A 26192-nucleotide genomic window follows, 5' to 3' on the forward strand; every position below is an offset into this window, starting at 1 on the left:
CATGTACGCGATATGGTAGGCCCATCGTCCACGCCAAAAAGAATTGATGCGGCGAAAGGCGTTGGCGAGGACATGCCAAACACGCCACACGAAGGGACGGTCATGATAGCAGTAATTCCATTGAAATCTGATTTGACCTATCAGGTTTAATGACATGATCCCATGAAAGACGTAGAGGAATGGGGATGAGACAATATGCGCCGCCACAAGACATGCCCATGCCGTGGGTGACTTTTACGGACAGCGCTTCGACACTATCGGCATCACTGTGAACGCAGCAAAAGCTCCAACGAAGAGCGAGACGAAGACAGTGATAACACGAGCGACAATGTCGTCCAGGGTCCATAAAAGAATGACAACGCCGGCAAGAAACAAGACCATGGCAAGCTCGAGGAGGATTGGGATCGATGAGAGGACCGAGGAGACTTGCCAGTCCTCCCACGCCTCGATCCGCAGCTGACGGACAAGGATGTTCTCGCGTGGAAGCGCAAGCGGAGAGTTCCACTTGAGGTACTCGCGGATCCACTGCTTGGCCAGGATACTGAACAGTGCAGCTGCGAGGCCGAAGATGAGACTGAGGAAGAACAGGGCGTTGATCCAGCGAGAAGCGGTAGAAGGGGAGAATGGAGTGGTGAGAGTGTCAGAGAATGTGGTGAGGGTCTGGTTGAGTGTATCGGTGACAACGGTCCCAGCGGTGTGCAGCTGCGTAGCCAGACTGATGGCGAGGAGTTGGTTGGTCGTATCTGTGCTGTCGGCTTGGAGCATGGGATAGGTCTCGACAAGGAATGCGGTGAGGATGGCCGAGAACAGACCGGCCTGTCCGGTCAAGCAAGGTAGGTCAGCCCACAACGCACGCAGCAACGACACCACTCACAAATACGAGTAGAGTATCGATGTCGTCAGCATAGTCTTCCATCTCTCCGATGTCATTTGTCATGAGGTGGTCCTCGATCCCTGCCCAGCCAGAGAGAGTCTCACCGGGCGACTTCTGAGATTTAGAGATCAGCGAGCATTGGTGAGACAAGACGTGTAGCCTGCGTACCGAGTTTGCTGGATCTCTCGACCGATTCATTCCTCGTCGTATCCCGAATCGTTTAGACGATGTCGGCATCGATATCAGCTGCAAACAGAGAACACGTGGGGGCGTGAAGCAATGTGAGGCGATGGATCCAATGAGCACAAGTAATAATCAGCAAAAGAGAGTTGCCGTAGATCATTGATCTCTGCTCCCATCACTGATGCATCTGACCCCGACCTCAGCGTAGCAGATACTTGGAGTAACATTCATCTTGCAAGAGGTAAGTTGAGAAAGCATGAACCTAATCCCTTTCTTACTCTTGCCAGAAAATATAATACACAGATGACGATGAACGCGTACATTGCAAGAGTATACCAGCGCCAGCCTACGCGTGCGTGGGGGCACAGCTCCACTCCCAAAATCCTTGCCGCATTCAAGCGTCTGAGCCGCCCATGGCGCAGTGAGTCGCAGACAGATGGCTGAGGAGCTTGGCGTAGATGGGGACGCCATCTGCGTGTGGCGCCGTTGGGTCGGCGGCGGCGCATTGTCTGAGGGTAAAGGTGACATGCCTTTGCGCAGAGGGCCCAAACGCTCTGACAGCTTGACTCGTTCATTCTACATGCGGCATACCACGCCCTTAGAGGCAGGTACGCACTCGTTTTCGCGATCTATGCCGAGTTCGCGGCAGCCTTCTGGAGGCACGGCGTCGGTGGTGGCAGCGAAGCTCTTTTCCGCCCATTCCACCATCGGCTACTATGATGCATCCGATGCTTTCCCGGCGATGTCTATTTCGAACTGTCGTGCGGTGGCGGCGGCGCGGGTGCGGGCAGCTACTAGTACGCGTACGAGTGCCGATGCCAGCCAGCGCCTCGAGAGATCTGCTTACATAAGCAGCAAACGCGCATTTACGCGCTTAGGATTCAGGCGCCGGACAGTTTAGCAGAGACCCCCGCGACATCTTCAAGTACGCTCGCTACAAGAGCATTCATTAGCTTGTTCACGGAGCCGGCACAGATATAGTCGGTGCATTCTCCCTTAGCAGTACAGTCCAGTTACATAAATTCATCTCCGCAAAACCGGTATTTAGATATCCAGCTCCTTCATTCCTGGCTAATGCGCACGCTGTTGCATTCCTAGACCTTGGCCCACGTCTTCGAGCCGAGTTGCCGGTGTCGACCCTTGTATGCCTCAAGTTCAAACACAATATGATATCTGCCACCCATCACAGACACGAACGTCTTCGATTTATTCTTTACGGTCCCGCAAGGCGCACAGATACCAGATTACACCGTCTTCATCGATGCTGCCACTGGACTTGGGCACTCATTACACAGCTGCTACAAGTTCTTGCGCGACGCAACGACGGCGCTCAGTGCGCCGCCGGCCTGCGGCGGTCTGGGGCGAGGGGGGCGACATCGTCGGCATATTCAGCCATAACTGCGTGGTGTGTGGGCTTTCAGGTTCAGCGGGTGCATTGAACACTGTGCTTAATTTAACCACAGAATCATACCACGCTCGTACACGCGCTCCTTGCCATAACACTCCCTTCGTTGACACGTCGGTGTATACCACGGTGTACGAGCTCCCACGCCTCCTTCGCACGACAAAGCTTAGTCATCTGTTCGCACGGCCTGCTCTGCTTCCGACTGCACTTGCAGCGGCGAGGAAATCTGACCCTCCTGGGACGCAGATTTACATCCTAGAAGGTACCAGCGGTAATAGATGCCTGAGTTTACAAGGCCTTGTCAAACGCACCCGAAAGGGCTCTCTCTCTCTCTCTCTCGAGAGAGAGAGAGAGCCTGTCTGTCCTACAATGGTGAATGCGCTGGTATACCTCGTGTTCTCGAGACGGGGTAGTGGCTCGTCAAGAGGTAGGTGGATATAATCGTCTCCGCTGATTCTGCTGAAAATCCCTCGCCTAGCTGTCATGATTTGGCGTGGGAACATCCGGAAGATGGTGCTTTCGCAAGGTATATGGAGAGAAAAAGAGGTAAAGCACCTCCAGGTGCACCTGGATGTCTTGCTCGCCGCGCGTCAGATGACCCTTTCCCTAGCTGGCTCTGCTCAAAGAACCTCTCCTTGCCCTGTGTTTCCGGACAACGTACTGCGCCTACCCACTGAACGTCGTCATATTTCGCATCATCAATATCGATCCTATGACTTGGATCGTCGTGGAGAAATAGCACGCCAATGCAGCCATGAAAGCAATCCCCACGTAAGATATCCGTTCGTCATCTGCCCGAATCGTTCGTTCATTCTCTCGTTTCAATGAAGGTACCGCATCAATGACTGATCTCTGCCCCCATCACTGATGCATCTGGTCCCGACCTCAGCGTAGTAGGTACTTGGAGTAATATTCATCTTGCAGGAGGTAAGTTGAGAGAGCATGAACCGAATCCCTTTCTTACTTTTGCCAGAAAGGATAATATACAGATGACGATGAATGAGTACAATGCAAGAGTAAACCAGCGCCAGCCTACGCGTGCGCGGAGGCACAGCTCTCCTCCCAAAATCTTTGCTGCATCCAAGTTTCTGAGCCACACATGACACAGTGCGCCTGCACCTTCCGGTTCCGCGATATGGACATCGCAACCGGCTCCTAAATGTCTCTTGTACGACAGCGTGAAGACGACTTTGCCTGCCAGCGACACGCCGAACTACGCGTCCGTCGCTGCCAGCCGCGCGTCCAGCAGCCCGAACTGCTGCACTATCGTCGGTGGGTCCTGACACAGGTTGGGCAACGCGCGCGCGCCGACACCGAGGTTGACGGAGCCAGGGATGTGGGACGTGGCGAAATCGGTAGCGTCGCGAGGTCGAGGGCGACCATGCGGGACGGCTCGACTTGGGGCGTGTTCGCCATTCCGGAGGATGTGGTGGAGAGCGTAGGCGGAAGTATTACAGTCTTTCTTTGCAGGAGATCGTGAACGATACGTGGAGTGAATTCCCAGTCGACATTGTATCTATGGAAAACCATCAGCAAATATGGATGAAGAGTAGGTATGTACAGCGACGCATGGGTACGGATCAACGCTAAGGAGAAGCTCGTTTCTGAGTGGAATAAGTGCTCTGGGCCGAGCTTCGTGTAGTACTCGCTGATGTACTGGAACGGTTTGTCGTAGTAGATAAAGACACCTACGACCACAGGTTTGTCTATGCATCTCATGAACCAGACAGGCACATGCAAGAGATCTTGCCTGTACCCTCGCTCCTCAACTGGTCCAGCTCGCCTTTCTCCTTGAGCTTCCCGAGATACTTTAGCGAACCCAAGAGCGCCAAACTGGAGCCAGGCCCGACCAGCAGGCCGTTACGGCGGAGTTCCAAGCTCTTCTCGAGCGACTGAGGGATGCGATCTTCTCGTCCGCGTTCACGGACTCTTGCCGGGGGAACTTGACGGGGGAGAAAGGACTGTAGGATCGCGGGCCTGGTACGCGGTCGTCTGGAGCTGTGCAGACACTAGAGGACGCACCAATAAGGCAAGCAGGGGGAAGAGGCACACCGTAGCTTACCCAACTCGTAGACAGGAAGTTTTAACACTCTTGAGATACAGTCCTATTCCTGTCATGGTGCCAGAGGTGCCGATAGATGCTGCGAAAACCTTGGTATCGAGAAGCTGCTTGTAGATTTGGGGACCAGTCCAGCGCATATGCGCCTCGTAATTCTGTCACATGGATAGAAGAATAAGTAAAGGCTCAGTGACAGCGACACTTACTTCGGGGTTAAAATGTTGGCCGCCGTTCGTGGCCGGAACGGAAACGGCGGCGTCAGAAGTGGCTGCCGCGAAGAGCGTGAGGTAGACTGTTGAGAAAACAGCTGCGCTGCTCGGAGACGAGGAACTCGGCCCAAGTTGAGGCAAGGAGGTCATTCCAGCTCCGGTCTTATAGCCATGTGTGTCTTTCTGCTCTCGTCACGCTTTCGCCACCAAACTACCAGCTGGAGTGGTCGATTTTGCACTAGATGTACCTTACCTAAAAAGGTAGCAGGAGCTGGTCATTCATCACGTGCTTGCATGCCAAGCGCCAAATGCTCGGCGATCTCGGCCTCGACGCGACTTCGTGGCGGACGCAGCCAGGCATTCTCGTAGTGCTGCGACGCGTGCAGCATACATTTTAGCATCTTTCTTTCCTCTAATCTCTATTAAAAGCTCACTGATATGCTGCTCATTGCGCTGCTTAGGTCTGGGACTGCAACCGGTGATAGCGATGAGTCCCTCGACGCACTTGATTTGATGCCCATCCAGCGAAAGTCACCGACGTCATGGCATGTCAAGCTCTCAAGACCCATACATAAGACCCTCGCGTTCAACGTACATCCTTCAGCTTTCCTTCCCGCAATATTTCCTCACGCCATCCAGTAAGCCATGCAGTCTGGGCTCGAGTTCAAGGGTTATGCCCTCGTTGGTGCGTCCGTATCGTCCGAAACCACCACATAACCCACCCAACATGTATACCAGACCCAGAGAACTTTACCGAACTCCAGGTAAAGACATTCAAGCCCAAGCCATTCGAGGACGACGATATCGAGATCGTCATTACCCACTGCGGCGTTTGCGGCTCCGACGTCCATACGCTGAAGCAAGGATGGGGCGAGAGCAAACTGCCTCTCGTCGTCGGCCACGAAATTGTCGGCAAAGCAGTTCGTGTCGGCAAGAACGTCAAGGACATCAAGTCCGGCGATCGAGTCGGGGTGGGCGCACAGATCTGGAGCTGCATGCAGTGCAGACAGTGCAAGGACGGATACGAGAACTACTGCCCCAAGCAGGTCGACACTTACGTATGTATGCGCATATACTGACTCCCCGCTCGACGGTACTGACATCGCGGTAAATGGCACGCGGTAGAATGCCGAGTACCCCGACGGCACTGTTTCTCAGGGCGGCTACTCGACTGCCATCCGCGCCCATCAGCAGTTCGTTTTCCCCATCCCCGATGCCATTGAATCCAAGTACGCTGCCTCCATGCTCTGTGGAGGCCTTACCGTCTTTTCTCCTCTCCGCACGAACGGCGCAGGGCCGGGCAAGAAAGTTGGCATCATCGGCATCGGTGGACTCGGGCACTTCGCCATACTGTTCGCCAAGGGGCTGGGCGCAGAGGTGTACGCGTTCACCCACACCAAAGACAAGATGCAAGACGCTAAAGAACTCGGAGCCGACCACGTCATCGACACCACTCAGAAAGTACGTTTCAGTTAAGAGTTCTGTCAGCTCCCTGGCTGACCGACAGCTGGCAGGATTTCGCCCAGTCCTTGCAAGGAAAGCTCGACCTCATCGTCACCACGATGGACGCGACCCCGCAGCTTCCCATCAAAGACTTCCTCGGCATGCTCTACGTTCACGGTCGACTTGTCAACGTCGGCATCCCTGACATGGACAAGCCGCTGCCCACACTTCACGCGTTCGACCTCGTGCCCAACGGCGCATACATCGGCGGTTCGCACGTCGGGTCGAAGAAGGAGTGTCTGGAGATGCTGAAGCTCGCCGCGGAGAAGGGCATCAAGCCTTGGATCCAGGAGATGCCCATGAAGGATGCGAAGGCGGCTATCGAAGCCGTCGGCAACAACACCGTCAGATACCGCTGTGTCTTAACCCAGGACCTGAACTAGGGTCACCAGTCGTCGTTCGCGTATTCTGTCAAAGAGAACGTTGTATTCCCCTACTTGTACAGATAGACAGACCATTTAATCGACATTTGTTATCGCGGTAGCTATTCAGTAAGCATTGTCGGCGATACCGAACAAGACGCGCTGCAAAATTAAAGGTCCGGCATCGACGCGCAACTGCGCCCTGAGAAGCTCGATGTCCAGCGCGTGTTGGTTGACCGACAGTAGCGCCGCCGCGAACCCTGTAGCCTTGGTGTGGTCGTCGAGGGGGACCACGGAGTTGTAAACCTCCTTGAGCGACTCGACAGTGCGGCCGACGACACCTGCGGCGCCTTCTCGTCGTTGATGAGGACCTTCAGGGACGTGCGCGTCTCCTCGATCCCACTGAGCGCGTCCTCGGCGTCCCGCTTGAAGGTTTGCAGCTTGAACATGTTGTTGTCGAGGCGCAAAATCTGGCTCTTGAAGCTTGAAGTCCTATGTGCGCTTCTCGGACTCGGCGAGTTGCTCCTGGGCGCTCCGCAAGGCGATGTAGCGCGCGACTTTCAGCGTCTGTATCGGAAGCCTTTGTGCGGGTGAAGCGCAAGGGAAAACAAAAAAAGGAATTGGACGTACCCTGTCGAAGAGCGAGCTCTGACTGATCCTGGCGTCGACCTCTTCGTCGTCGTGGTAGCTGGGCAAACTTGCCGCGGTCCTTGATGTTGTTGCGGTCGAAGGCGACCTGCCACAAGCGGCCGACCGCAAAGACAGCGTCCACATGGAAGGCGGCGAGCACAGGGAAGACGCACCGCGCTGGAGGCGCGGCGTCCGAGGGACGTCAAGCACGAGGAAGCCAATGATGACCGCACCAGCGATTGCGACCGCACCCTCAAGTGAAGCATTGCGCACACGAGGTGGGCCGTCCAGTACTTTTACAGGTACGCAGGAGGATTGCTGATGTCAGCCAAGAAAGTAGAGAGTTTCATCCGCAGCTTGAACTCAGATAGTGATAGCACGAGTCTGTGACAATGGCGGACCTAGTGGGACAGTTTGATTAGGGAGCCGCGTCGCTTGAGGAGAGCACGTGGCGGGGCCTGCTCTGAGCCCATGTATCCGAGAATAGCGTCGAGTGTTTTGGTACGCCGGGGCATGAACGAATACTGCGGCTCGGTGATACCGACCAAGGGTTGGGCAAGGCTGGGTCGAGGCGGTGCCGAGCGCATGCTCGTTGTAACCGCCCTGTACTGACATTCGCCGAGATGAATCAAGAGGCAACGGGATGTTGAGGAGTGTGGTGAGCATCGCGAAAACCCGTGCAGTCGCTCGATAAGACGTTCGCGTTGACCGAGCACAAGGTCTCGGTAGCTTGCCAGCCGCGAGGCGGTCACGAAACAACTTGCACTACCGGGCAGGCCGGGATCGTTCAGTTTCCGTCATATGTGCAACAACGGGCATCGCTTTTGGACGATATCAGTAACGTGGCAGATATGTGCACGCGCAGTGCACGCACCTTGGCCCCCTCACCAAGAATTCGTCTTTCTCAATGTATCGACTTCAATAACTTCTCTCTGTCCGTTCACAGTTGGGACACTCGATCCACCCATTATCTTCGCAGATGGTAACATGAGGGACAAATACATGGGAGTTGAGGTACACAAGAGCACGCGCGTGTGCTCCGCACACTTCTGGGTCTACGACGAAACAAGTCTGAGCTTCACGGACTCGCGTGCTGAGGGATAAACGCACGTATTTGATACACAGCTATGTCTCTATGCCCCGCGTGGATTCCTCTGCACCTGAGGCGATCATGGATTTTCGACTGCGTGTTCGAGTGTCTTTTGACCCGCTCCGACAGATGACGTGGTCCTGCCTGAAGGCAACAACGCACTTCGCAGTATCCCGGCCAGCCTTTCCGAGGGCTTTCGACAGCAAAATTCTGTGGGAACCATAATCACAGTGGCGACCAAGACCAGGCGGCCGTCAAAGCGAGAGATGGGAAGCCGGCGCGACGCGTAAGAGTAGAGCCTGCAGACACAAGAACGGCAGAGACCCAAAAAGAGAGCGATCACAATGGACAAATACTGGTGTTGAGTCATTATCAGTCTGTGCGACGGTGCAAGTCAACACTTGGACGATGGCGGTGGTGGTGGTTGAGATCTTGAGAAAGGCCTGCGCCTACGTGCTTTCCGCGCGGGTGCCCTCCGTACGCTTCCATCTGCACGCGGTATTGGCCAGACTCTGCTCGACCGAGCACCTCGGTGATCAACCGCGTTAAGACTTGGTGCCAATTGCATAAATACTCTGGAGATGCGGCGCGTCAGACGGCGGCAAGTCTGCATCTGCTCTCGGAGGAATGAGGCGCAATATAGTGGCAGTAGGCTAGTGAGACGGAGACGAGCGAGGCCGAATCTCGGTGCCTCCATGGCACTTGGTAAATCCACCTCGAAATTGCCTGTGTCATACCTCATCACTTGCCTAAAATCACTTGACGAACTCGAGATGATCATTGGGGGAGTCAGCGACTCGGAGCCAGATGGTCGAATCCTCAGCTGAGTTGCAGTTCGACAATGTTTGCTCATAGGTGGCGCATTCTGTGATTCGTCCGGACAGTCTCTCATCCCATGTTACCGTGGGTTTTCCTCTCTAAGCCTTTCTACGCCGTTTCTTCGATAGATGATCTTTCTGTGTCATATTGCCCAACATCTGCCTTCAGAGAAGGGATGGCTTATACGTTCACCTCATGTGGCGAATCTTCCATGACCATACAGTAGTATCTGATCAGATCAATAATCAGATTGCACTAATATTGGACTGAGATGCCCCATCGTACCTGGTGCCCTACTATCACGTTGAACGGCGGACAACTATCAAATGAGGGCTGGTGTGTACACTTCTTGTTCTCAGCCGTCCCCAAAGGATGTGATGTATATAATTCGTAGGCAAGGGTACCGTTGGGTCTGTACCGACCAACTCGACACACTACAGGCAACAAGGCTCAGTCGAACGAGAACTTGCAGCAGCAGGCTCAGGTGCAGTACGGATCCTCTCTTCCTGGAATACACATGGAGGTATGATAGAGAAGCTCACAGAAGATAAAAGAGCGTCCATAGAGTATCGTAGGAAACCAGTGGCCGAGATGGTGGCCATCTGGTCTGTGCCAACTGAATCCAGTGCAGGAGTGCCCGATAGCCCCAGGAGTAGCCTGCATACCGGACACCGTATCAGAGTTCACGCGCACGCCCGATTTTTGGATCTAGGAGGTCCTCCATGAAGGACGCGAGGCCATCTGCAACAACGCCATCAGATACTGCTGTGTCTTAATCCAAGACCTGAACTAGGGCCACTAGTCGTCGTTCGTGTAATTCGCTAAAGGGACCGTTGTATTCCCCTACTTGTACAGACAGACAGACTATTTAATCAAATTTTAAAGAAGCTAAATCGCGGCAGCTATTCAGTAAGCGCTGTTGGCGATATCGGACAAGACGCGCTGCAAAGGTCCCGCGTCGACGCGCAGCTGCGCCCTGAGCAGCTCGACGTCCAACGCGTGCTGGATGACAGACAGCAGCGCCGCCGCGAACCCTCTCGCCTTGGTGTGGTCATCGAGGGGGATCGTGGAGTTGTAGATCTCCTTGAGCGACTCGGACAGCGCGGCCGACGACACCTGCGACGCCTTCTCGTCGTCGATGAGGGTCTTCAGGGACGAACGTGTCTCCTCGATTCCCCTGAGCGCGCCCTCGGCGTCCCGCTTGAAGGTCTGCAGCTTGAACTTGTCGCCTTCGAGGCGAGAGATCTGGCTCTTGAAGTCCTGGGTGCGCTTCTCGGACTCGACGAGTTGCTCTTGGGCGCTCCGGAGGAGGGCGTTGTAGCGCGCGACGTTCAGCCCGCCCGCCTCGGAGGCCTGTGTGCGCGGCAGTAAGTGCGCGAAGCGCAAGGAAAAGCAGAGAAAGGAGGTGGACGGACCCTGTCGAAGAGCGAGCGTTGCTTCTGCTCCTTGGCCCTGGCGTCGGCCTCTTCGTCCTCGCTCAACGCGATGCTCGTCCTGGGGGACGGTTGAGCACACACATGGGGTGCGCACAACACACAGGCTACGGCTCACCTCAGCGACTCCATCGTGGACTCGATATCCCGAATCGTCGTGACGATCTGGGCGAAGAAGATCTGCAGCGCGGTGGTGTCGCGCTGGACGCGCGACCACGCGGCGTCGACTTCCCCAGAGAGCTGCTCGACTAGCACGTCAGCATACACACCCACACGCGCGACCCACAGGCCCTTCCGCAAAACGCACCTTGGCGCCCTCGGCGTGTATGAGCGTGTACTCCTCGAACAGCTTCTTGAGCGCGAACTCGACCTCGTCCGCGCTCGTCTTCGCGATGCCCGTCTGCGCGCGCAGGTTCGAGCGCCGGTCCGCGTCCCCGCCGAGCCGCGCCCGCCGGTGCGCGCTCTCGAGGTCGAACAGGTACTCGATCGACTGCGCCGTCGCAACGACGCCGTCCATGACGCGCTGCGCCTGCTCCCCGAGCGCCCCCGCCGCCCGCCGCCGCGCCCGGTACGTGTCCGCACGCGTGCGCAGCTGCCCGAAGTACGACGCGGACTCCTGCACACCCGCAGCGAGCGCCTGTGCGCGCCGCATGAGCTCTTCGAGCCGCCGGGCGTCGATGCCGCGGATGCGCGTCGTCCAGATGGGCTGCGTAAGGAGATTATAAGGAGATAGCATGTGAGAGAGCGGCGCAGGTACGCACCGCGAGCCCGCGAAGCACGGTGTCGGCGGTGCCGTAGAACCCGCCGAGCGCGTGCCCGCCGAAGGACCAGGTCGTGACAGTCGTCGGGAGCCCCTGGGTGCCGTACCACGGGGACTGCTGGCCTGCGCATGCGATCAGGGGGGCCGCACTCAGGGATGATGTACAAGAAACGCACCTTTAGATGTCGTGAAGCTGAGCCCGAGCAGCCGATCGTTTTCCTCGATGTACGAGATCGTCGTGATGTCTTCCGTGTCATTCAGGTCGAAGGTGTACACGGTACCGTTGCCGCTGCCGCGCCAGCCGGTGACAGTCTGGTCGGTGAACTCAAGCGCGAGGCCGACGACGACGCCCGAGTTCACGCAGACCTTCGCCGAAGTGATGGCTTTCCTGTCCGTGTATTCGTCCTCGTCTGAACAAAGTATTGAGTAAGATGGGCTCTGGCGCCAGAGCGTGTGGCTGGACTTTACCTGAGAAGTAGTCGCCGACGAAAGAACCGACGACGTTGCCCGTGGAGCGGACGCTGGCGATGTCTTGAGGGGCGGACCACTTGGACTCGAGCGTGGACCAAACGCTCTGGTACAGTTTCTGCGACACCAATATCAGAAGCTGGACTCAGCTCCAGCGCTCTCGACGCACCTGATCCTGGCCTGCCCAGATGACAAACAGGCAGAAGCCGGGAACAGGGTACGAATCACGGACAAACGCAATTATGTCTGCGTTGGGGAGCGCAGCAGTCTTGAAAGTGCCTCTGGAAGGTGGTCAGTCATCGAAGCTGATAAAAGAAAAGATGCCCACTGTGACCACGTCAGATAGGTGTACGCCCACTCCACGATATTGTTGAACTTGTCTTGAATGTAGAGCCTGAGACACCACGTTATACCGCCATCGCCCATGTGACACAGAACAATACTAACCGGATCTGAGCACCTTCGTTCCATGAAACTGCGGTGATGTCGCCGATACAGTAATCAAAGCTGAATGGGAATCCAGTGTCCAAGAGTTGGCTGCAATCCCAGCAGTGAGCAAGGGCATGGTACCAGATGACGGCCGGACATACAATACACCACCGAAGACGCCGCGATATTCACGGATGCGGTATTGATCATCCTGGAAGTAAAGCCGGATCTCCTTCAGGTCTAATGCAAGTTAGTCTCCCGCGTACAGAATATGCGTCGCCAACCGTACCGTTCCATGCCGTGGCCCCAATACCGCATCCTTTGGGACCTTTGCCGATGCTGACGCTGGTAGGCTCCCACTGCCCATGCCGCGCCGTACTTTAGATGCAAATGAGAGAGCGCTTGAGACAGTCAAGACTGCTGCACGTACCGTGAGCGAATGAAACCCTCGGCGTCCTGGAAGAACAGGACGACCCGGCTACCGTCACTGGAGTGCACGGCGGCGATGTTGGTGCCCAGGAGCGTGTTCTCTTCAACGTAGTTGGTGAGATCCCAGCCTGTCGCTTTTGAGAAGCGGCGTTCGCGGATGTTGCCGTTCTCGTCCTGGCAGAAGACCGACAGCGACGAGTCGGCCCACTGAGCGGCCATGTAAGCACCGGCCCAAGAATTATCGACGAGGGAACGTACGCCGACAGAGCAAAGCGAACTTTCAGGGTTCGATTGGAAGGCGGTTTCCCCGCTAGACCAGCCTTGCGAGTGGTTCACGACAGCTGTTGCGATGTCAGCGTGTCTCCATCTCCAGGCAAGGCGCATCAACGTACCAAAATCGCCCCTCCTCATCGCATCGGCGAGCTGCTGCTTGGTGGTGGCGTTGACAACCTCGCGTACGAAGCCCTCGGTAGTCTTGGTGTGAACATAAATGCCGTCGCCGTTAACAGCGGCACTCAAAGTCGTACTCCGCTATTTCACAGGTCAGTGCCAGCAGGCTCGCACATTTGTCGACAATGCTCACGAGTGGGAGGGGCATTTTCAGGTGATGTAGTGTTTGGAGGACACGTAGGTGCGACTTTCTATGTTGAAAGTGCTGCAGAAGCTCAGCGAGGAGCTACAGCATTTATACAAACCACTCAAAGCATGTATATACACATCAGAGATTATCGAGAGAACGTCACTCCAATATTTCCTGTCGTAATCGATGTGTACGCAAAGTGTTCGTCCGACAATCTGCTCTGCAGACGCAGAGGTAGAGAGACGCTTCGATGCTCAGCGTTGCCTACTGGAGGATACGGTTTAATAGATTGATCTGATTTCATCGCCTTCGCTGACCGCAACGCAGATATGACCTACACGTGCTGACCGCGAGAAGATGAGATTGTAGTGCCAAGGAGAAGCTCGGCATCGTACTCTATCACGACTCGGCCCAATCGGATATGTTCTCTGCTAAGTGGCACTGGCATGGTAGTGGATATTTCGATATGGTTTTGCTGAACGCCGGTGCGGAGTGGGCGCTCGCCTTCCGGCCCTCTCCGTGTATCACGTGATATTTCGGAGCGACATCTACGGCTTCCTTTGTGGCGTTCGGCAAGGTGTGGCTGGCCTGTGAGCCGCTGGCCACATGTTGCGGACGCGGGTCATTGTGCATATGGACCCTAGGAAGGCGTGTCCTACGCGTGCCAGCGACGATGGCTCTAACTGGCAGACGGTCCTCCACATGTACGCATCCAGAAGAGGCGTTGCTGAACTTCTCAGGGGCAATCGATGAGTTTGAAAGGCGGTTCCGCGATGCGAGCTGCATCTCCGCCGAAGCAGAACATCACCACACACCCAGCGAAGACTTTACGCTTTCACTCCAAGGTCAGGCGCACCACATTAAGGATATCGATCTCGCCTTTCACAGGACAACTGAAATGCAGATAGAGTTGGATTCTGCCCCTGAAGGCACATTCTGCGATGGAGATATCATCACAGGCCGATTGTATCGCGTCTCTTACGCAGCCGCGCACAGCCTTTTGAAAAATATTAAGCCAGAGAGACCCACTATTGGTAATATGTCAGATACCGCACGTCGAACTCTCCACAGCGAGCATGCCACTCACTTGGCCCAGTCTCTCGCGCGAATCCCCCAAAAGCAATCACATCAGAAGCATAGAATGGCGCCCCATAGTTGGTGCTTCCTTCGTTTCCGTACGGCTGCCAGCTGTGTGAGTGGAAACTCGAAAACAGAAACGAAGCATTCACGCCGGCCACCCGCGTGGTCGCAGTGCTCTTGTCAAAGATGACGAAGCCGATGTTGTTCACCATCGCCCTGCCGTAATTGTCTTGATATCCAGCGCGGCCAAACACCCCGACGAGAGATTCAGACGCTGTCGCTGAGGCATCAGCGACACGACACAGACAGAGTGACACATGAACATACAGGAGAAATAAACTATCGCCTTTGGATTGGGCCATTCCGATCCATGAGGGATAGAGGCAGTACCTCCGCCTGCGAGATTATACGTGACTCTAATACCATCGACCTGATGGCAGCGTCAATAGATGTCCATCATGCGCGACAAAGCGAATGGCTCCTGGAATACTCACTATCCAAGACGCGGAGACAGCTATGGATTTGATTGGATTCTCTACATGGAGAGGATCATGTCCTGGGGCTTCGTCAAGTCGAGGTCAGAAAAATATCTCGCTACCAGCATGACTCACTGTTAGTCACAGCGAGCAGCCCTGCACACAAATCAGTCTCTCGTGACAATACCTGAGTGGCTGGGAGTGCTAGCTCACCGTCCTGTCTGAGATATAGGACGTCGCTGAAGAATGTACCATCGGTGCCACCGACGACGTTGGACTCGGTGTAAGCTTGCATCCTGCTTTGGGAGGAGAACAAATGCTTGTAAATGCTGTTGTATAAGAGTAGAGCCGTGTGATGTTTCATAGCTCAAGACCCCAGATTCTATTACTCGGCAAGTGCCCCTGCATGCATACTCCGCGTGGGCTCACTATGCCCCTCTTCCAGATTGCGCGGAACCTTCTCCCTGAACCTAGATCAGCAAAGGATCAATTTGTCGTGCTCGCCACCGTCTGTGGCAAGCATATCATCCGCTGCTCGGCATTGTCTGGCGTGAGCTTGAAAGTGAAGCGAAATTTTCGCCACCTCTTCACGCGATCAGCCTCAATCAACACTCTCATAAGAGAATTTGACGGTGTCGGCTCACACGGAAGATGCGGCGCGGGCAGAGGGAAGCACATACAGGGCTACGCCCAGCTATTTTTCGCGAATCGTGGGCAAGATGCCGTTATTTGCAGGATGCCGTCGGATTACGGCGCCGCTGGCTTCATAGTCATGTCAGAGGTCTCATCCCAAGGCGGCTGTGCTCTCGGAGTTTCCGGCTCTCACTTGTCGTAATTAAAATGTGGGAATGCTCGCCGCGTCCGTGAGAAAGCTATGCGTGATCGTTTGATGCGGATGCCACCAAAAATAGATATTTTGATGCGCTTCGCACGTGACTTGCCGCAAAACCTCGCCAAACTAACTTCTCGCGAGTCTAACGCGGCCTCTTGACGGGCCCACACCGTGTCAACTATCTCGGGCTCCCCGTAATCTGGTTGAGCATACCCATTGTTAGCCGATATTCTGAGTGACGCGCTCCTTCCCGCACTTACAAAGCTTTCTACAGAGCCGGTAAGCTCTGGTCTATGCAATACTGTGCCGGCCCACGCTGTGCCGAATGCCGATGGGGCACTGCGATGCATAAATGTAAGAGCAGGCTGCCTCCTTTGTCGCATAACAGCTCACATGGACGCTTCGTTGTACAAGGACACCGTCACTTCCCGTGGGTTGACGTACCGCTACTACTTCTCCCCCGCCCAGCCCTCGAAGCCGACCCTGCTGTTCTGTCATGGCTTTCCATCCACGTCTCATGACTGGCGCCACATATGTCTCGTTCTGAAGGATAAGGGCTACGGTGTGCTCGTCCTCGACATGCTCGGTTATGGCAAGACAGACAAGCCTACGGATCCAGCGGCGTACGTCCCGAGCCTGATCTCCAGGGACATCGTCGACGTCTTGGATGTCGAGAAACTCGCCAAGGTTATTGCTATTGGCCACGACTGGTGAGCATTCACTTCCTCGGTTCTCCGCGCTGCACGTTACATAGGTGCTGAACCGCCATGACAGGGGCTCCAAGGTCGTCTCGCGCCTCGCAAACTACTATCCTGAGCGATTCCTCGCTTATGCCTTCTTCGCCGTTCCCTTCGTGCAGATCAGACCCCCAATGGACATGCAAGTTCTCCTAGACGCGTCGAAGCAGAAGTACGGGTACGAGCTGTTCGGCTACTGGCTCTTCCTGAGCGAGCCAGACGCGAACGACGTCCTCCAAGCGCACGTAAGTGCGCACACCTATGCTCGCGCTCCAAGCCGCTGACACGCCTCCCAGATCGGCTCGTTCATCAGCATCTTCTTCCCGCACGATCCCGCACTCTTCAGGACGCACCTAGCCCCGACGGGCGCGCTCAAGCAGAGCCTGCTCGACGACTTCGCCGCGCCGCGGCCGCCGTACCTGTCTGAGGCGGACGCGAAACGCTTCGTGGAGACATTCAGGCGCAACGGCTTCGCGGCTCCGACGTGCTGGTACAAGGTCATGACGACCGCGCTCTCTGCCGACGACGACCAGCGTACGTCTTCGCTCTTCCATGACAGGCCATCCTCGCACCTAACGCGCTGCCATTATCGCAGAAATCTCGCCAGAGCGCCGGTTTCCGCCGGCGAGCGCGCCCATCTTCTATGGCGCGGCGAAGCACGACTACGTCTGCCTTCCCGAGAACGGCTATGCGGCCTTTGGGGCGAAGGAGTTCGGCGGGCACAGCGTGACGACGAGAGAGTACGACGCGGACCACTGGCTCATTCTCTCCAGGGCCGACGAGATCGTCCGCGATCTCGAGACGTGGATTGAAGGCACCGTGCTCGCAAAGGCCTGAGTCTTGAGCCAGTTAGCGATTCAGGTCTATGCAAAATATGTGCGGCAATTGGTGTAATTTATGCAGATGTCATGAAGTGTATGTGATCCGGCGTAAGTGCGAGAAAGCTCGTACTGTGATCCATGATGACTCGGGCAGTCAGACTAATTTACAATCAGTAGATCAGAGGCGAGCTAGAGCACTCATGGAGATACCATATTATATAATCTGTACCTAAATCTCTGGTCCAAGGTGCATGCATAGCTTCTCAACGCGCTGCCTAATTAAATAAAGCGTTAACGTTGCAATATTAATACTGAGGCTGCCGGCGCTCAGCGCTCAGCGCTTCAGCATTCAAGCACGTGACGATGATGAATTTATCATGACACATCTACTTCTCGGCCTCCTCTGTCCGCTCCGTGGACTGGCTCAAGCTCGAGTTTGGCTGATCATTAACACTATACCGATGACACTCGCAACACGCAGAACGGCAGAGAATGACAAACACTGATGTTTCGCCAGCGTACAAGTCTTTATTCTAACATATAGCTCGACTTTTGACACTTGTCCGACGACACGACGGGTGGGAACCGGACCGCCACATTTGGTCGCTAATACATTTTGGAAGCAACTCTCCCAACGTTCCACGTATTTCACAAATCACGTCAAGCCAGCGAAGTGGTAGGCGCGGCCGCACGGCGGGCCAAGTCTGTGGTTCGTGTCAACGGCACATACCAGTTACACCCGTGCCGCTACTCAGCCCAAGTACGTCCCGGAGCCGCAGTTACTGACACAGCTGCTCGTTCTTCCCAGGACTGTAGCGCTATGGGAACACACGTGAAGCGCTTGCGTTTCCTCGTTGAACGGCCTCATACCCGTGGCCGACATCTTCGTTCAGAGGCGCTTGTCTGGGAACTGGCACGCCCGACGCGGCGGAACGAGAAACGCAATAAGTACTCGACAGAGGACTGGCCTGCACGGTCGAGCTCCACCCTGAAGTGAAACCCTCCGTGACAGGGACGATACCAGGCGGACGACAAGAACGATGGATACCTTCCCCAATGTTGTGCACTCGCTAGCCCCAAGGCAATATGGGTCTGTACCTGCACCCGTAGCATCGTCGATTACGCCGAGCCCGTCGAGCACTCCCACAGATACAACTGCCGGAACTGGCTCGACCGCCTCCGCCGTTAGGACCGGGCTGCTGCCCCTCCAGCAATACATTGCGGCGCACGCCATACTGTGTGTCCTCGGCTTCCTCGTGCTGCTGCCTGTCGGGGCCATCGTCGCGCGGTGGATGCGTACCAACAGCGACCGGTGGTTCAGAATCCACTGGGTCATCCAGTGGGTGCTTGGTGCGTTCTTACTGCACTATTCGCCTGCGCATATACCAACGCCTGTGCAGCTATGCCCATTATCATCACTGGTTTCGCACTCGGCGTGACCTCGGTGGCCAAGAATGACCATCTACCGCTGAACGACACGCACAAGAAGTGGGGCGTCGCCCTCTTTTTCCTCTACCTCGTCCAACTCTCCCTCGGCGCCTTCATCCACTTCGTCAAGGTCCCCTTCCTCTCCCTTAACGGCCGCTCCCTCCAGAACTACCTCCACGCCGGCTTCGGGGTTTTCATCATCGGCGCAGCATTTTACCAGGTAAGTGACCCCTGCCACGCACGCACGGCCGACGCTGAGCGACGCACCAGGTGCGCACGGGTTTCCGCACCGAATGGCCGCTGTACACCGGCCTCACGGTCAAGAACGGCGCCAACGTCGCCTGGATCATCTGGCTCGTGGTGCGTACGCTTCGTCGCTCGACCACCGAGTCTCTAAAGCACCAGCCCTGCAGCTCGTGATCGCGGTCTACGTCTCGGGGCTCTGGCTCCTCCCGCGCCAGTTTCGACAGGAGCGCACGGCGCGGCGCAACGCGCGGAGCCGGCTCGGACTCGAGTCTGATTCCACAGAGCTGGTGGTTAAGCGGCACGGGCAGATGTAGGGTGTCAGTCACACGCATGCTGCACACTTGAAGCTTGAGGGCCGATGTCTGATAGGATTTTAGAACGACGCGTATTATTGAAAAGCCTGCGGTTCAGGGTATTTATGATATCTTGGGGACAAGCGGCGATAAGCTCGCTAGGAACGTCCGCGGATGTAAAATTTATTTGGAGAAGTTTTAAACAAAGAACTCATTAAAGGTCGTATTTACTTCTGAAAGCACCAGGCGATACAGCTCAGGTGTCGAGCGACTCGCGCGGGCCCCGCCTTCACCACGAACCAGAGGTAGGCAGGAAACCTCGTGTCTTCCTTCAGCGCCCTCCGTGCTGCGCCGAGGCCACCAGATAGGGCGGTGCGCACCCTCAATTAGGATGTGAGGGACATAGCGTGGACTTGGCTGGAGCTTGCGGCTCTGCGCAGCGCTAAGGCGCTAGTGTTCTGGGAGCAGCGCGTGCTCGGGACGTTGAGTCCCTGGTTCGCGGAGATACCGGGGTCCGCGAAGATCGCTGAGTGGTATGGCGTAGGATCGGTGATGCTTGACTAGGTGACGGCCACCTCGGCGTCGGCCGCAACTCTCTGTTGGTATCTATCTAAGGGAACCAGAATGTGTCCGTCGGCTGAGGACGACGAAAGGTGAGTATGGCCTTCCGAGGAGCTTCACGGAGCGAACCTGGGTTACAGAAGTCTTCGCGGCAGGTGAACGCGTAGCTGAATGTTCCTGCGTTTACGGCAGGGTGCTGCGTAGGCTTCTACGCGAAGCGTAACTGGTCGCCCAAGAGATGGGGGCTGGAGTAGAATTCATGCGATAGGACAAACAATACTCGACATGCCGTGCGCCATGTATTTTGCCGTTGGGCTCCTGACCCGGCTTCGTGTAGTCCAGCTCACAAACGTGAAACCTGTCCGAGAGACCTTGGCTGCTGCCGTTCCGAAACTACTGCAAGAGAGTTTGGCTGGCGCGGTGGCGACTGCGGTATTTATGGGGAGCGCGATTGCGTCATACGCCGTTTGCGGGCACTAGTCATCATGTATGACATCGGTGCTGGAGCGGGGGTCACTTGCTTTTCATCCTGGTCGCGTCATTATATAAGCACTTGGCAAGCTGCCTGGGCGTCTCAAAGCGTCAGCATGAGATCATTGGGTCTCAAACCTAGGACCACCGAGTCTTCACGAAACGAAATGACAACATCCCCGGCTACCTCGTCCTCACGGCCAGCACCCGCCCCGCCGTCCACCCAGCCAGGCAGCGCCTGCAGATTCTCCAGATGACTCTGCTCGTCGCTCTGATACGAGTGCGTCAACGGGATCCCGTCCTCGGTCGAATACCAGCCACGTCAGTCTCAACGGGCTCCAGGACGCTGACTACAGCGCTGCGCCTCCTCCCCTGAATTACACTGTCTATACTCCAACCCGACTACGATCGACGGTCCTCTTCTTCGCCCTCCTCTTTGTCGATTCTGGCCCGCACCGTCGCAATGGCCCTACCCTTCGTCATGCTCACCTTCTGCATCCCACTCCTCTTCACTGGGCTATTCGACGGCCGCATCCGCGTCCCCTTCCGCATGTCGTCCATCCCCGCGAACAAGCCGCTCTCTACACCATCGTCAAAGACGTCATCGCCGTCGACGGTGGCGGCGGGCTTCTCTACCGGCACGTCTGGGCGCACCGCTACCAGGCCTCGGTCGTCATGCGCCGGCTGCTGCGGAACACCGCGCTCGCGTGGGGCGCCACCGGCACTGCGCTCGCCGGCGGGCTCGTCGCCATCGCGTGGCTCGCCCCGCGCGACACCGCGTACGGCCTCGGCTTCGGCGTCCCCTGGCTCTGGGCCGTCGTCGGCACCGCGGCGACGGTCGGCTACGCGCGCTACATGCTCCGGCTCGAGAAGGACAACTGGGGCCACCGTGGCGACCAGGCGCCCTACCGCTACAAGCGGCTGCCCATCCAATGGAGGCGCGACGAGACGAGTCGCGCGATCGAGAAGCGTGAGGTACGGGAGAAGGGCGAGCGGCACGCCTCAGACCCCGACGAGACGACAGACGCGGTGCAGCTTCGCTCTCAAAAGGAGCCGGCCGTTCGTCCTACAGAAAGAGCTGGATAAAAGCCGTACATTAGATGAAATCAGCTCGGCGTCGTGTGCAGCAGCAGTGGGCGTGGGAGACGCTACTCATTTTTTATATGTAGTAATTACTATTGTGCTCAAATTCGGAAGAAGCTATATATTCGTGCATGTAGTGTTAAACCATGTGTCGCCGTTGCTATCTGCGTCGTCGAGAGAAGCAAACGCGCCGGCGTTTGGGGTGGTACACAACTACTCTACGATATGTCTCCTATAAATAAAAGTAGCAATACAAGTGCATACGAGGCGTCGGCGAACACGAGCTCGAAGAACGAAGCGGAAACTCGACATGTGGCATAGGAAGCACGCTACTAAAATCAGGTCACAATGTTGGACAGCATAAGTACGGATTAGCTGCAGGCTACGGGATAAATAATGCAATCAGCGTCGTAACTAGAGATGGAAACTTCGTCCCGCTTGCTCAATGTGAGCATTCGGCTCTGGTGAAACGGATGGGGCATCCTTTCATAGATGATCTCTATCGTTACGAACGGGTTCCACGGAGTAAGGCGACGACGAGACTGCAAACTGGGTCAACGACACTTGATTTTGCAGTTCAAATGTGCTGTGTTCCGTGCAGGCGTGTCGTCGATTCGTGAGATTGCCGTAAACGGCCTCGGGGGCTGGGGAACGAGATGAAGTCGAGTTCTTACGACGGCGAGTGCCAGCGAACGCCGGATAGATATCGTCGGTATAAATAGTTGTAGCAGACGACTGCGAGCAAAGGCGTGTATCTATGCTCGTAGTCGTCGGGCAAATTGCTGGCAGTTCCAAGGTCATGTGGTTGATGACTAGACGAAGTCGTTAGATAAGGTGAAGGCGTCGAATCGCTGAAGGGTGCCTGAATCTTCATTTTATCTTATCACGCGTTATCTGTTTTCACGTCGCAGTTGCCACCAGCACCCTTTCGATTGTTTGTTGACCGGGCTTTCGACTTGTGCCCGTGCTCTTTTACCATATGTCTGTGTTTCTTCGCGGGGTCCCCGAAACGCATCTCGCAGCCTTCGTGCGGGCACTGATGTGGCTTTTCCTTCGTGCTGCCAATTGTACATAATGAGCACTCACCCAATGGTAGCGAAAGTATAGATCTCCGGACATACTGTGTGTTGACGTGTGTCTTGTACCCTGGCTTATGATACGACTTGTACTCGCACAAGCGGCAGAAAAACAGCCTCAGAGTCATTCTCAGCATACCCGCCCGTTCTCCGAGTGCTGCGAGAGAGACGTACCGTATCCCGAGATGCCTGCTTTCGATGTGGCGCCGAGCGGTTTGCTTCGCTGTTGCCTCGAACTCGCAAGAAGTTCCCGTCTCATGACGCCAGGTGCAGCTAAACGATGGCCGGCCATTCTCGGCGCAGGTTGTGTCGAGGTATCGCTCCCAGAGATTATCCGTAGGCTGCGGCTCCGAGCCATCTGCTGCTAGCTCGGACGTCTCTATCGCGGAGCTGAAATGAGATGCGGAGGATTTAATCAGCGACTGTAACATATGATATAGCTCATATAGCGCACTTTTCACCCTCCTCTGGGAGGGAACAACTCTCTGGGAGAGAATGAGAGTTACTGTAGCCTTTCGTCAGCAATTTTTAAGAACGTCATGCAGCGGTGGAAACTCACGAAGCATATCCGAACATAGAGAGGAGAACTTCGCAGGCCGCGACTTCATCTTCGGTTAACTGATTATAGTCCCGGCTGCCAGTGATAGCAGTTAATGTGTGCAGGCACGAACAGGATAAAGCTTACGGCGGAAGGGCTGTAGCCTCTGAGTCTGGGCACGTGAACGTTGCAGTTCCACCTGCGTGCTGATCTGCATTGTCTTCCGAGTTAGAGAGCATATCTTCTCTATTACCCTGAAGCTTTTGCCTTTGAATCTGTGCGTGGGGGGGGCGAGGTGTCGAGGAGAGGAGAGCGGCTGGGTTTTATTAGCGAGAAACTGGCCGTAATATACTCGTAGAAGTAGCTTTCTGGCACGATGTGGTGCACATGCAAACAAATTTAATTTTGAGACAGAATTATCTTGACCAGAAAAACGGATATTCCAAAGCGCGGGGAAACCGACGGTAGCGCGCTGCGATCAGTTATAATATCCGGGGTTGAAACTGACGGGTGAACCAGTCTGTGCATATTATACAGCACGTTTTAGAATAACTGAAAGGAGTAGGTTTATGACTATAGAATACAGATATGGTTCGACAACTCGAGTGCTCACCTTTAAATATACGCTCTCCAGGCCAGTTGGGGCACTTCGCACACGCCTTCCTAATCCAGATATCCAGCATGGGCGCCACGCCCAGATTGATTATTGAGCATGTCCTCAACAATCCTTTCTCGTGGGGGCAAGTGCGGCCTTGAGTATCGATTTGTCCATCAACGCCGATGACAGTGCGGATCAAGTACTGTGCTGCTTGGCCTACAGAACCGAGAAGTCAGATTTACGGATTTTGTGACGTCCGCAGTAAATCCTCTCACTTCTTCCGATGGAGCGCGCCGGCAGTGAATGCAAGGTGTGGCGGCGGTGGGACATCGCAAGATAGCATGACTCAGGAAACCTAGAGAATAGAGGGTAGCGGTTTCTGTATGGGGGGTGCAGGGGCCTTGGCCAGTTGAGGTTACGGTGGGGGTGGGGAGCTTTGCGATCAAGTCGTAGTCAGTTCCAAACCGGCAGTCCCATCCAGAAATTACTCACGAATATCGAGCACAAAAATGAGCTGTAAACTCGTTCCTGGTGTGGAGCTCCACAGGCCGTGGAAGAGGACCCCAAGAGTGGACATGCTCTGGAGGTCTAGCTCACTACTCGCCTTGACGTGTATAAACGCGCGATTGAGGTCTACAAGCGCGCCCGATTGTGCTAGCCAGGTGAAGATGTATCCGGTGTAGCAATGCTTAATCCAGCTCCCGTATGCGTGCACTACCAGCTGCCTAAGACGGATGGGAGTTGAGTGAAAGAGCAAACCGCTAGCAAGCGGCCTGTCGGGGAGCGCCCAGCGTAGATCAGAGAGTGCGAGTTTTTCGACGCTGGGCATCGCAGATATGAGTCGTTGCATATCCTGAGCAGTGTGGAATGTGATACGACAGAGCGATAGCTCTGTGACTGCGATGAACTTGCGAAAGCAAATTTCGACAGGCGGCCCTGGGGGAAGATAGAAGGCACCGTCGCAAAGCTGAAGATGTCTAATACGATTGAGCTGTGAAGGAAGCTGGATGGCCGTTCGATACAGAGCTGGATGATCTGCCGATGCACCCACAGAGATAGCTTCGACGCGCTCTAGGATAGCTGAGATGATTTCGAGGGCTTCTGCGGGCGATGGTGCGCCAGGGGAGAGATCCACTTTGAGAACGCGGAATAAATGGTACTGACTTCGGGGAGCCCACGAACGAGCAACAAGGGAGCACGCTTTGAGGGTATCCGATACTTCTTTGCGCCGAACCTGGAACCAGCAGCAGGGGTGGTCTTCGGCGACGAGGTCTATGATGTGCTCACAGATCGTCACCGGAATTGCCGGTCGAGAGCAAGAGTACTTGCAATCAGTCGAGGGAGTACAGCACCGGCTGTTACGCGATAAGTATTCAGCCCTCTTGTGCTGCTTTCCGCATCGCGCTTCACGAGGCAAGCTCATGAAGTTTCGAAGAGCGTCCTGCTCGAGTGATACATCGCAACAACAGCTGGAGGGAGATATACGATTGTAACTAACAGTCAGCACAAAACAGCATGGTATGTAAGTTCAGCGATACATACAATGCATCACCCGACATAGCAACCGAGATATGTCGAAGCTCAAGCCCCAGCTAGCAGCGGAGACCCATCCCCATGACAGATGCACAACTTCTGGGCTTTGCAGTGAGCCTTTTAACCAGTCGAGAGAACGACAGGTATAGCCCCGTGGGAATTGCATTTGTAGAATGTTTATACGATGAAAATCAGTTTCCGGACGAGTGTTGGGCAGCTGGACGCATCGAGGATATATTTGGAAGTAATATCGGTGACTATTGTCAAGCTGTGGGCAAAGGGTCCGGGGAGCAAAGCCCCAAAAGCGCGCTAAATGAGCACGTCCATTGGTACATAGGGCGACAAACTTATTTGCAAAGGTCTGATTTGGCCCTAACGGGGTCGACAATCCTTCAGCAAGCGCGTCTCCTCCGCTCTTCCCACGATGCGTTGGAGCCCCAATGACACACCTGCTAGGAGAACCTCGTGCTGAGATGCAGTCTGATAACTGCATCAGACTGCTATAGGAAGATAGTCGCTAGTAGGAGGAATATGTGACGTTCACGCACCAGTGTATTTCCAGCATTAGAGAAAGAGTACTTCACAGTGGTGTGAGAGACTCCTCCACACACCGCTACTTCCTTCATCACGTGAAGCTTGGAAAAAGCTCTCATGGGCAGCGATGCTCATGAAGGATAGGTAAGGGCGAGATTTCCCTGCCGTCCAGATTTCTGGGAAGCTTCCTACCGGAAGACGTTCGCATGCGTCAGGGTTATTGATAGAATACCTTACTTACAAATAAAGCCACACTAGCATCATGAGAAACTAAAACAGTCGTCACTCTGTAGCGTGTCTGGGACGAGTGCGAAGTGCGAACGCATGGCGAAAGTTGAAGTTTAGAGCATCAATATACAAGCGCCAGCATTGTAGACTGGAGAAATCCGGGCGCTCGTTTCCCAAGCGCTTTTAAGCGTGTCGCCAACTCTCGTTGTCCTTAGAATGCCGTTCCATGCCAGTCCAGATATCGTTTTTGGCGGCCCGAGTGCTTTTAGAGTACTGCCAGTTTATGGAATGGCTGCGTTTCCTGACGCGTCAAGGGCAGATGGCGTTCTTCCTAGTACTGTATTCTTACAGTCATGTTGGATGAAAGTGCCGGAATTGGGTTTTCTGACAACTCACCAAAATAAAATCCCCATAAATCGAGAAA

The 26192-nt window shown here is 55.3% G+C and overlaps 11 protein-coding genes across 11 annotated transcripts; 6 read left to right on the plus strand and 5 right to left on the minus strand.

Moving 5' to 3' along the window:
* Positions 1-510: 510 nt before the first annotated feature.
* Positions 511-961, minus strand: PHACADRAFT_58966 (uncharacterized protein; the record flags this gene model as incomplete). Its single annotated transcript, XM_007399854.1, has 2 exons — positions 511-816; positions 875-961. Coding segments are annotated over 2 exons (393 nt in total), but the record flags the coding sequence as incomplete, so codon positions are not given.
* Positions 962-2519: 1558 nt separating this feature from the next.
* On the plus strand, positions 2520-3514 carry PHACADRAFT_262643 (uncharacterized protein). The gene is made up of 4 exons (XM_007399855.1): positions 2520-2889; positions 2941-3233; positions 3293-3389; positions 3436-3514. Exons 1-3 carry the CDS (start codon positions 2832-2834, stop codon positions 3305-3307), a joined length of 366 nt encoding a protein of 121 aa, XP_007399917.1. The 5' UTR covers positions 2520-2831; the 3' UTR covers positions 3308-3389; positions 3436-3514.
* A 1861-nt stretch (positions 3515-5375) lies between these two features.
* On the plus strand, positions 5376-8067 carry PHACADRAFT_151139 (uncharacterized protein; the record flags this gene model as incomplete). Its single annotated transcript, XM_007399856.1, has 4 exons — positions 5376-5415; positions 5469-5788; positions 5856-6191; positions 6245-8067. 4 exons carry the CDS (start codon positions 5376-5378, stop codon positions 6614-6616), a joined length of 1068 nt encoding a protein of 355 aa, XP_007399918.1. The 3' UTR covers positions 6617-8067.
* A 261-nt stretch (positions 8068-8328) lies between these two features.
* Positions 8329-8749, minus strand: PHACADRAFT_262648 (uncharacterized protein). Its single transcript, XM_007399857.1, has one exon. It carries the CDS (start codon positions 8683-8685, stop codon positions 8395-8397), a length of 291 nt encoding a protein of 96 aa, XP_007399919.1. The 5' UTR covers positions 8686-8749; the 3' UTR covers positions 8329-8394.
* Positions 8750-9928: 1179 nt separating this feature from the next.
* On the minus strand, positions 9929-13079 carry PHACADRAFT_262649 (uncharacterized protein). The gene is made up of 15 exons (XM_007399858.1): positions 13046-13079; positions 12912-12994; positions 12655-12860; positions 12514-12602; positions 12386-12464; positions 12243-12332; positions 12124-12189; positions 11965-12076; positions 11796-11913; positions 11504-11737; positions 11329-11450; positions 10875-11273; positions 10686-10807; positions 10550-10628; positions 9929-10487 (listed from the first exon to the last, which is right to left on the minus strand). Exons 1-15 carry the CDS (start codon positions 13062-13064, stop codon positions 10041-10043), a joined length of 2265 nt encoding a protein of 754 aa, XP_007399920.1. The 5' UTR covers positions 13065-13079; the 3' UTR covers positions 9929-10040.
* Positions 13080-13349: 270 nt separating this feature from the next.
* PHACADRAFT_262653 (uncharacterized protein) lies at positions 13350-13708 on the plus strand. The gene has a single exon (XM_007399859.1). It carries the CDS (start codon positions 13359-13361, stop codon positions 13524-13526), a length of 168 nt encoding a protein of 55 aa, XP_007399921.1. The 5' UTR covers positions 13350-13358; the 3' UTR covers positions 13527-13708.
* A 503-nt stretch (positions 13709-14211) lies between these two features.
* On the minus strand, positions 14212-15084 carry PHACADRAFT_199635 (uncharacterized protein; the record flags this gene model as incomplete). Its single annotated transcript, XM_007399860.1, has 7 exons — positions 14212-14261; positions 14321-14414; positions 14463-14587; positions 14641-14743; positions 14808-14869; positions 14925-14945; positions 15003-15084. The coding sequence occupies 7 exons, from the start codon at positions 15082-15084 to the stop codon at positions 14212-14214; spliced, it is 537 nt and encodes a 178-aa protein (XP_007399922.1).
* Positions 15085-16014: 930 nt separating this feature from the next.
* On the plus strand, positions 16015-17501 carry PHACADRAFT_151144 (uncharacterized protein; the record flags this gene model as incomplete). Its single annotated transcript, XM_007399861.1, has 4 exons — positions 16015-16331; positions 16396-16603; positions 16655-16892; positions 16954-17501. The coding sequence occupies 4 exons, from the start codon at positions 16015-16017 to the stop codon at positions 17193-17195; spliced, it is 1005 nt and encodes a 334-aa protein (XP_007399923.1). The 3' UTR covers positions 17196-17501.
* Positions 17502-17651: 150 nt separating this feature from the next.
* On the plus strand, positions 17652-19357 carry PHACADRAFT_262655 (uncharacterized protein). The gene is made up of 4 exons (XM_007399862.1): positions 17652-18529; positions 18580-18827; positions 18878-18967; positions 19021-19357. The coding sequence occupies exons 1-4, from the start codon at positions 18220-18222 to the stop codon at positions 19165-19167; spliced, it is 795 nt and encodes a 264-aa protein (XP_007399924.1). The 5' UTR covers positions 17652-18219; the 3' UTR covers positions 19168-19357.
* Positions 19358-20431: 1074 nt separating this feature from the next.
* On the plus strand, positions 20432-21264 carry PHACADRAFT_31895 (uncharacterized protein; the record flags this gene model as incomplete). Its single annotated transcript, XM_007399219.1, has 2 exons — positions 20432-20458; positions 20521-21264. 2 exons carry the CDS (start codon positions 20432-20434, stop codon positions 21262-21264), a joined length of 771 nt encoding a protein of 256 aa, XP_007399281.1.
* Positions 21265-23957: 2693 nt separating this feature from the next.
* PHACADRAFT_212727 (uncharacterized protein) lies at positions 23958-24943 on the minus strand (the record flags this gene model as incomplete). Its single annotated transcript, XM_007399863.1, has 1 exon — positions 23958-24943. The coding sequence occupies exon 1, from the start codon at positions 24894-24896 to the stop codon at positions 23958-23960; it is 939 nt and encodes a 312-aa protein (XP_007399925.1). The 5' UTR covers positions 24897-24943.
* Between the last annotated feature and the right edge of the window lie 1249 nt (positions 24944-26192).

Source organism: Phanerochaete carnosa (genome assembly GCF_000300595.1).
Source record: "Phanerochaete carnosa HHB-10118-sp unplaced genomic scaffold PHACAscaffold_9, whole genome shotgun sequence".
Classification (NCBI taxonomy): domain Eukaryota; kingdom Fungi; phylum Basidiomycota; class Agaricomycetes; order Polyporales; family Phanerochaetaceae; genus Phanerochaete; species Phanerochaete carnosa.

Bases quoted from the DNA above. Each gene is read 5' to 3' on its own strand.
- PHACADRAFT_262643 (XM_007399855.1), top strand. From the start codon at position 2,832: ATGGTGAATGCGCTGGTATACCTCGTGTTCTCGAGACGGGGTAGTGGC. The intron at 2,890-2,940 runs GTAGGTGGATAT...TCCCTCGCCTAG, and splicing joins GGGTAGTGGCTCGTCAAGAG to CTGTCATGATTTGGCGTGGG.
- PHACADRAFT_262648 (XM_007399857.1), bottom strand. From the start codon at position 8,685: ATGACTCAACACCAGTATTTGTCCATTGTGATCGCTCTCTTTTTGGGT.
- PHACADRAFT_262649 (XM_007399858.1), bottom strand. The intron at 12,603-12,654 runs GTACGTGCAGCA...TTGCATCTAAAG, and splicing joins GAGGGTTTCATTCGCTCACG to TACGGCGCGGCATGGGCAGT. The intron at 11,274-11,328 runs GTGCGTACCTGC...CTCCTTACGCAG, and splicing joins CCGTGCTTCGCGGGCTCGCG to CCCATCTGGACGACGCGCAT.
- PHACADRAFT_262653 (XM_007399859.1), top strand. From the start codon at position 13,359: ATGTATATACACATCAGAGATTATCGAGAGAACGTCACTCCAATATTT.
- PHACADRAFT_262655 (XM_007399862.1), top strand. From the start codon at position 18,220: ATGGATACCTTCCCCAATGTTGTGCACTCGCTAGCCCCAAGGCAATAT. The intron at 18,828-18,877 runs GTAAGTGACCCC...GCGACGCACCAG, and splicing joins TCGGCGCAGCATTTTACCAG to GTGCGCACGGGTTTCCGCAC. The intron at 18,968-19,020 runs GTGCGTACGCTT...CCAGCCCTGCAG, and splicing joins CCTGGATCATCTGGCTCGTG to CTCGTGATCGCGGTCTACGT.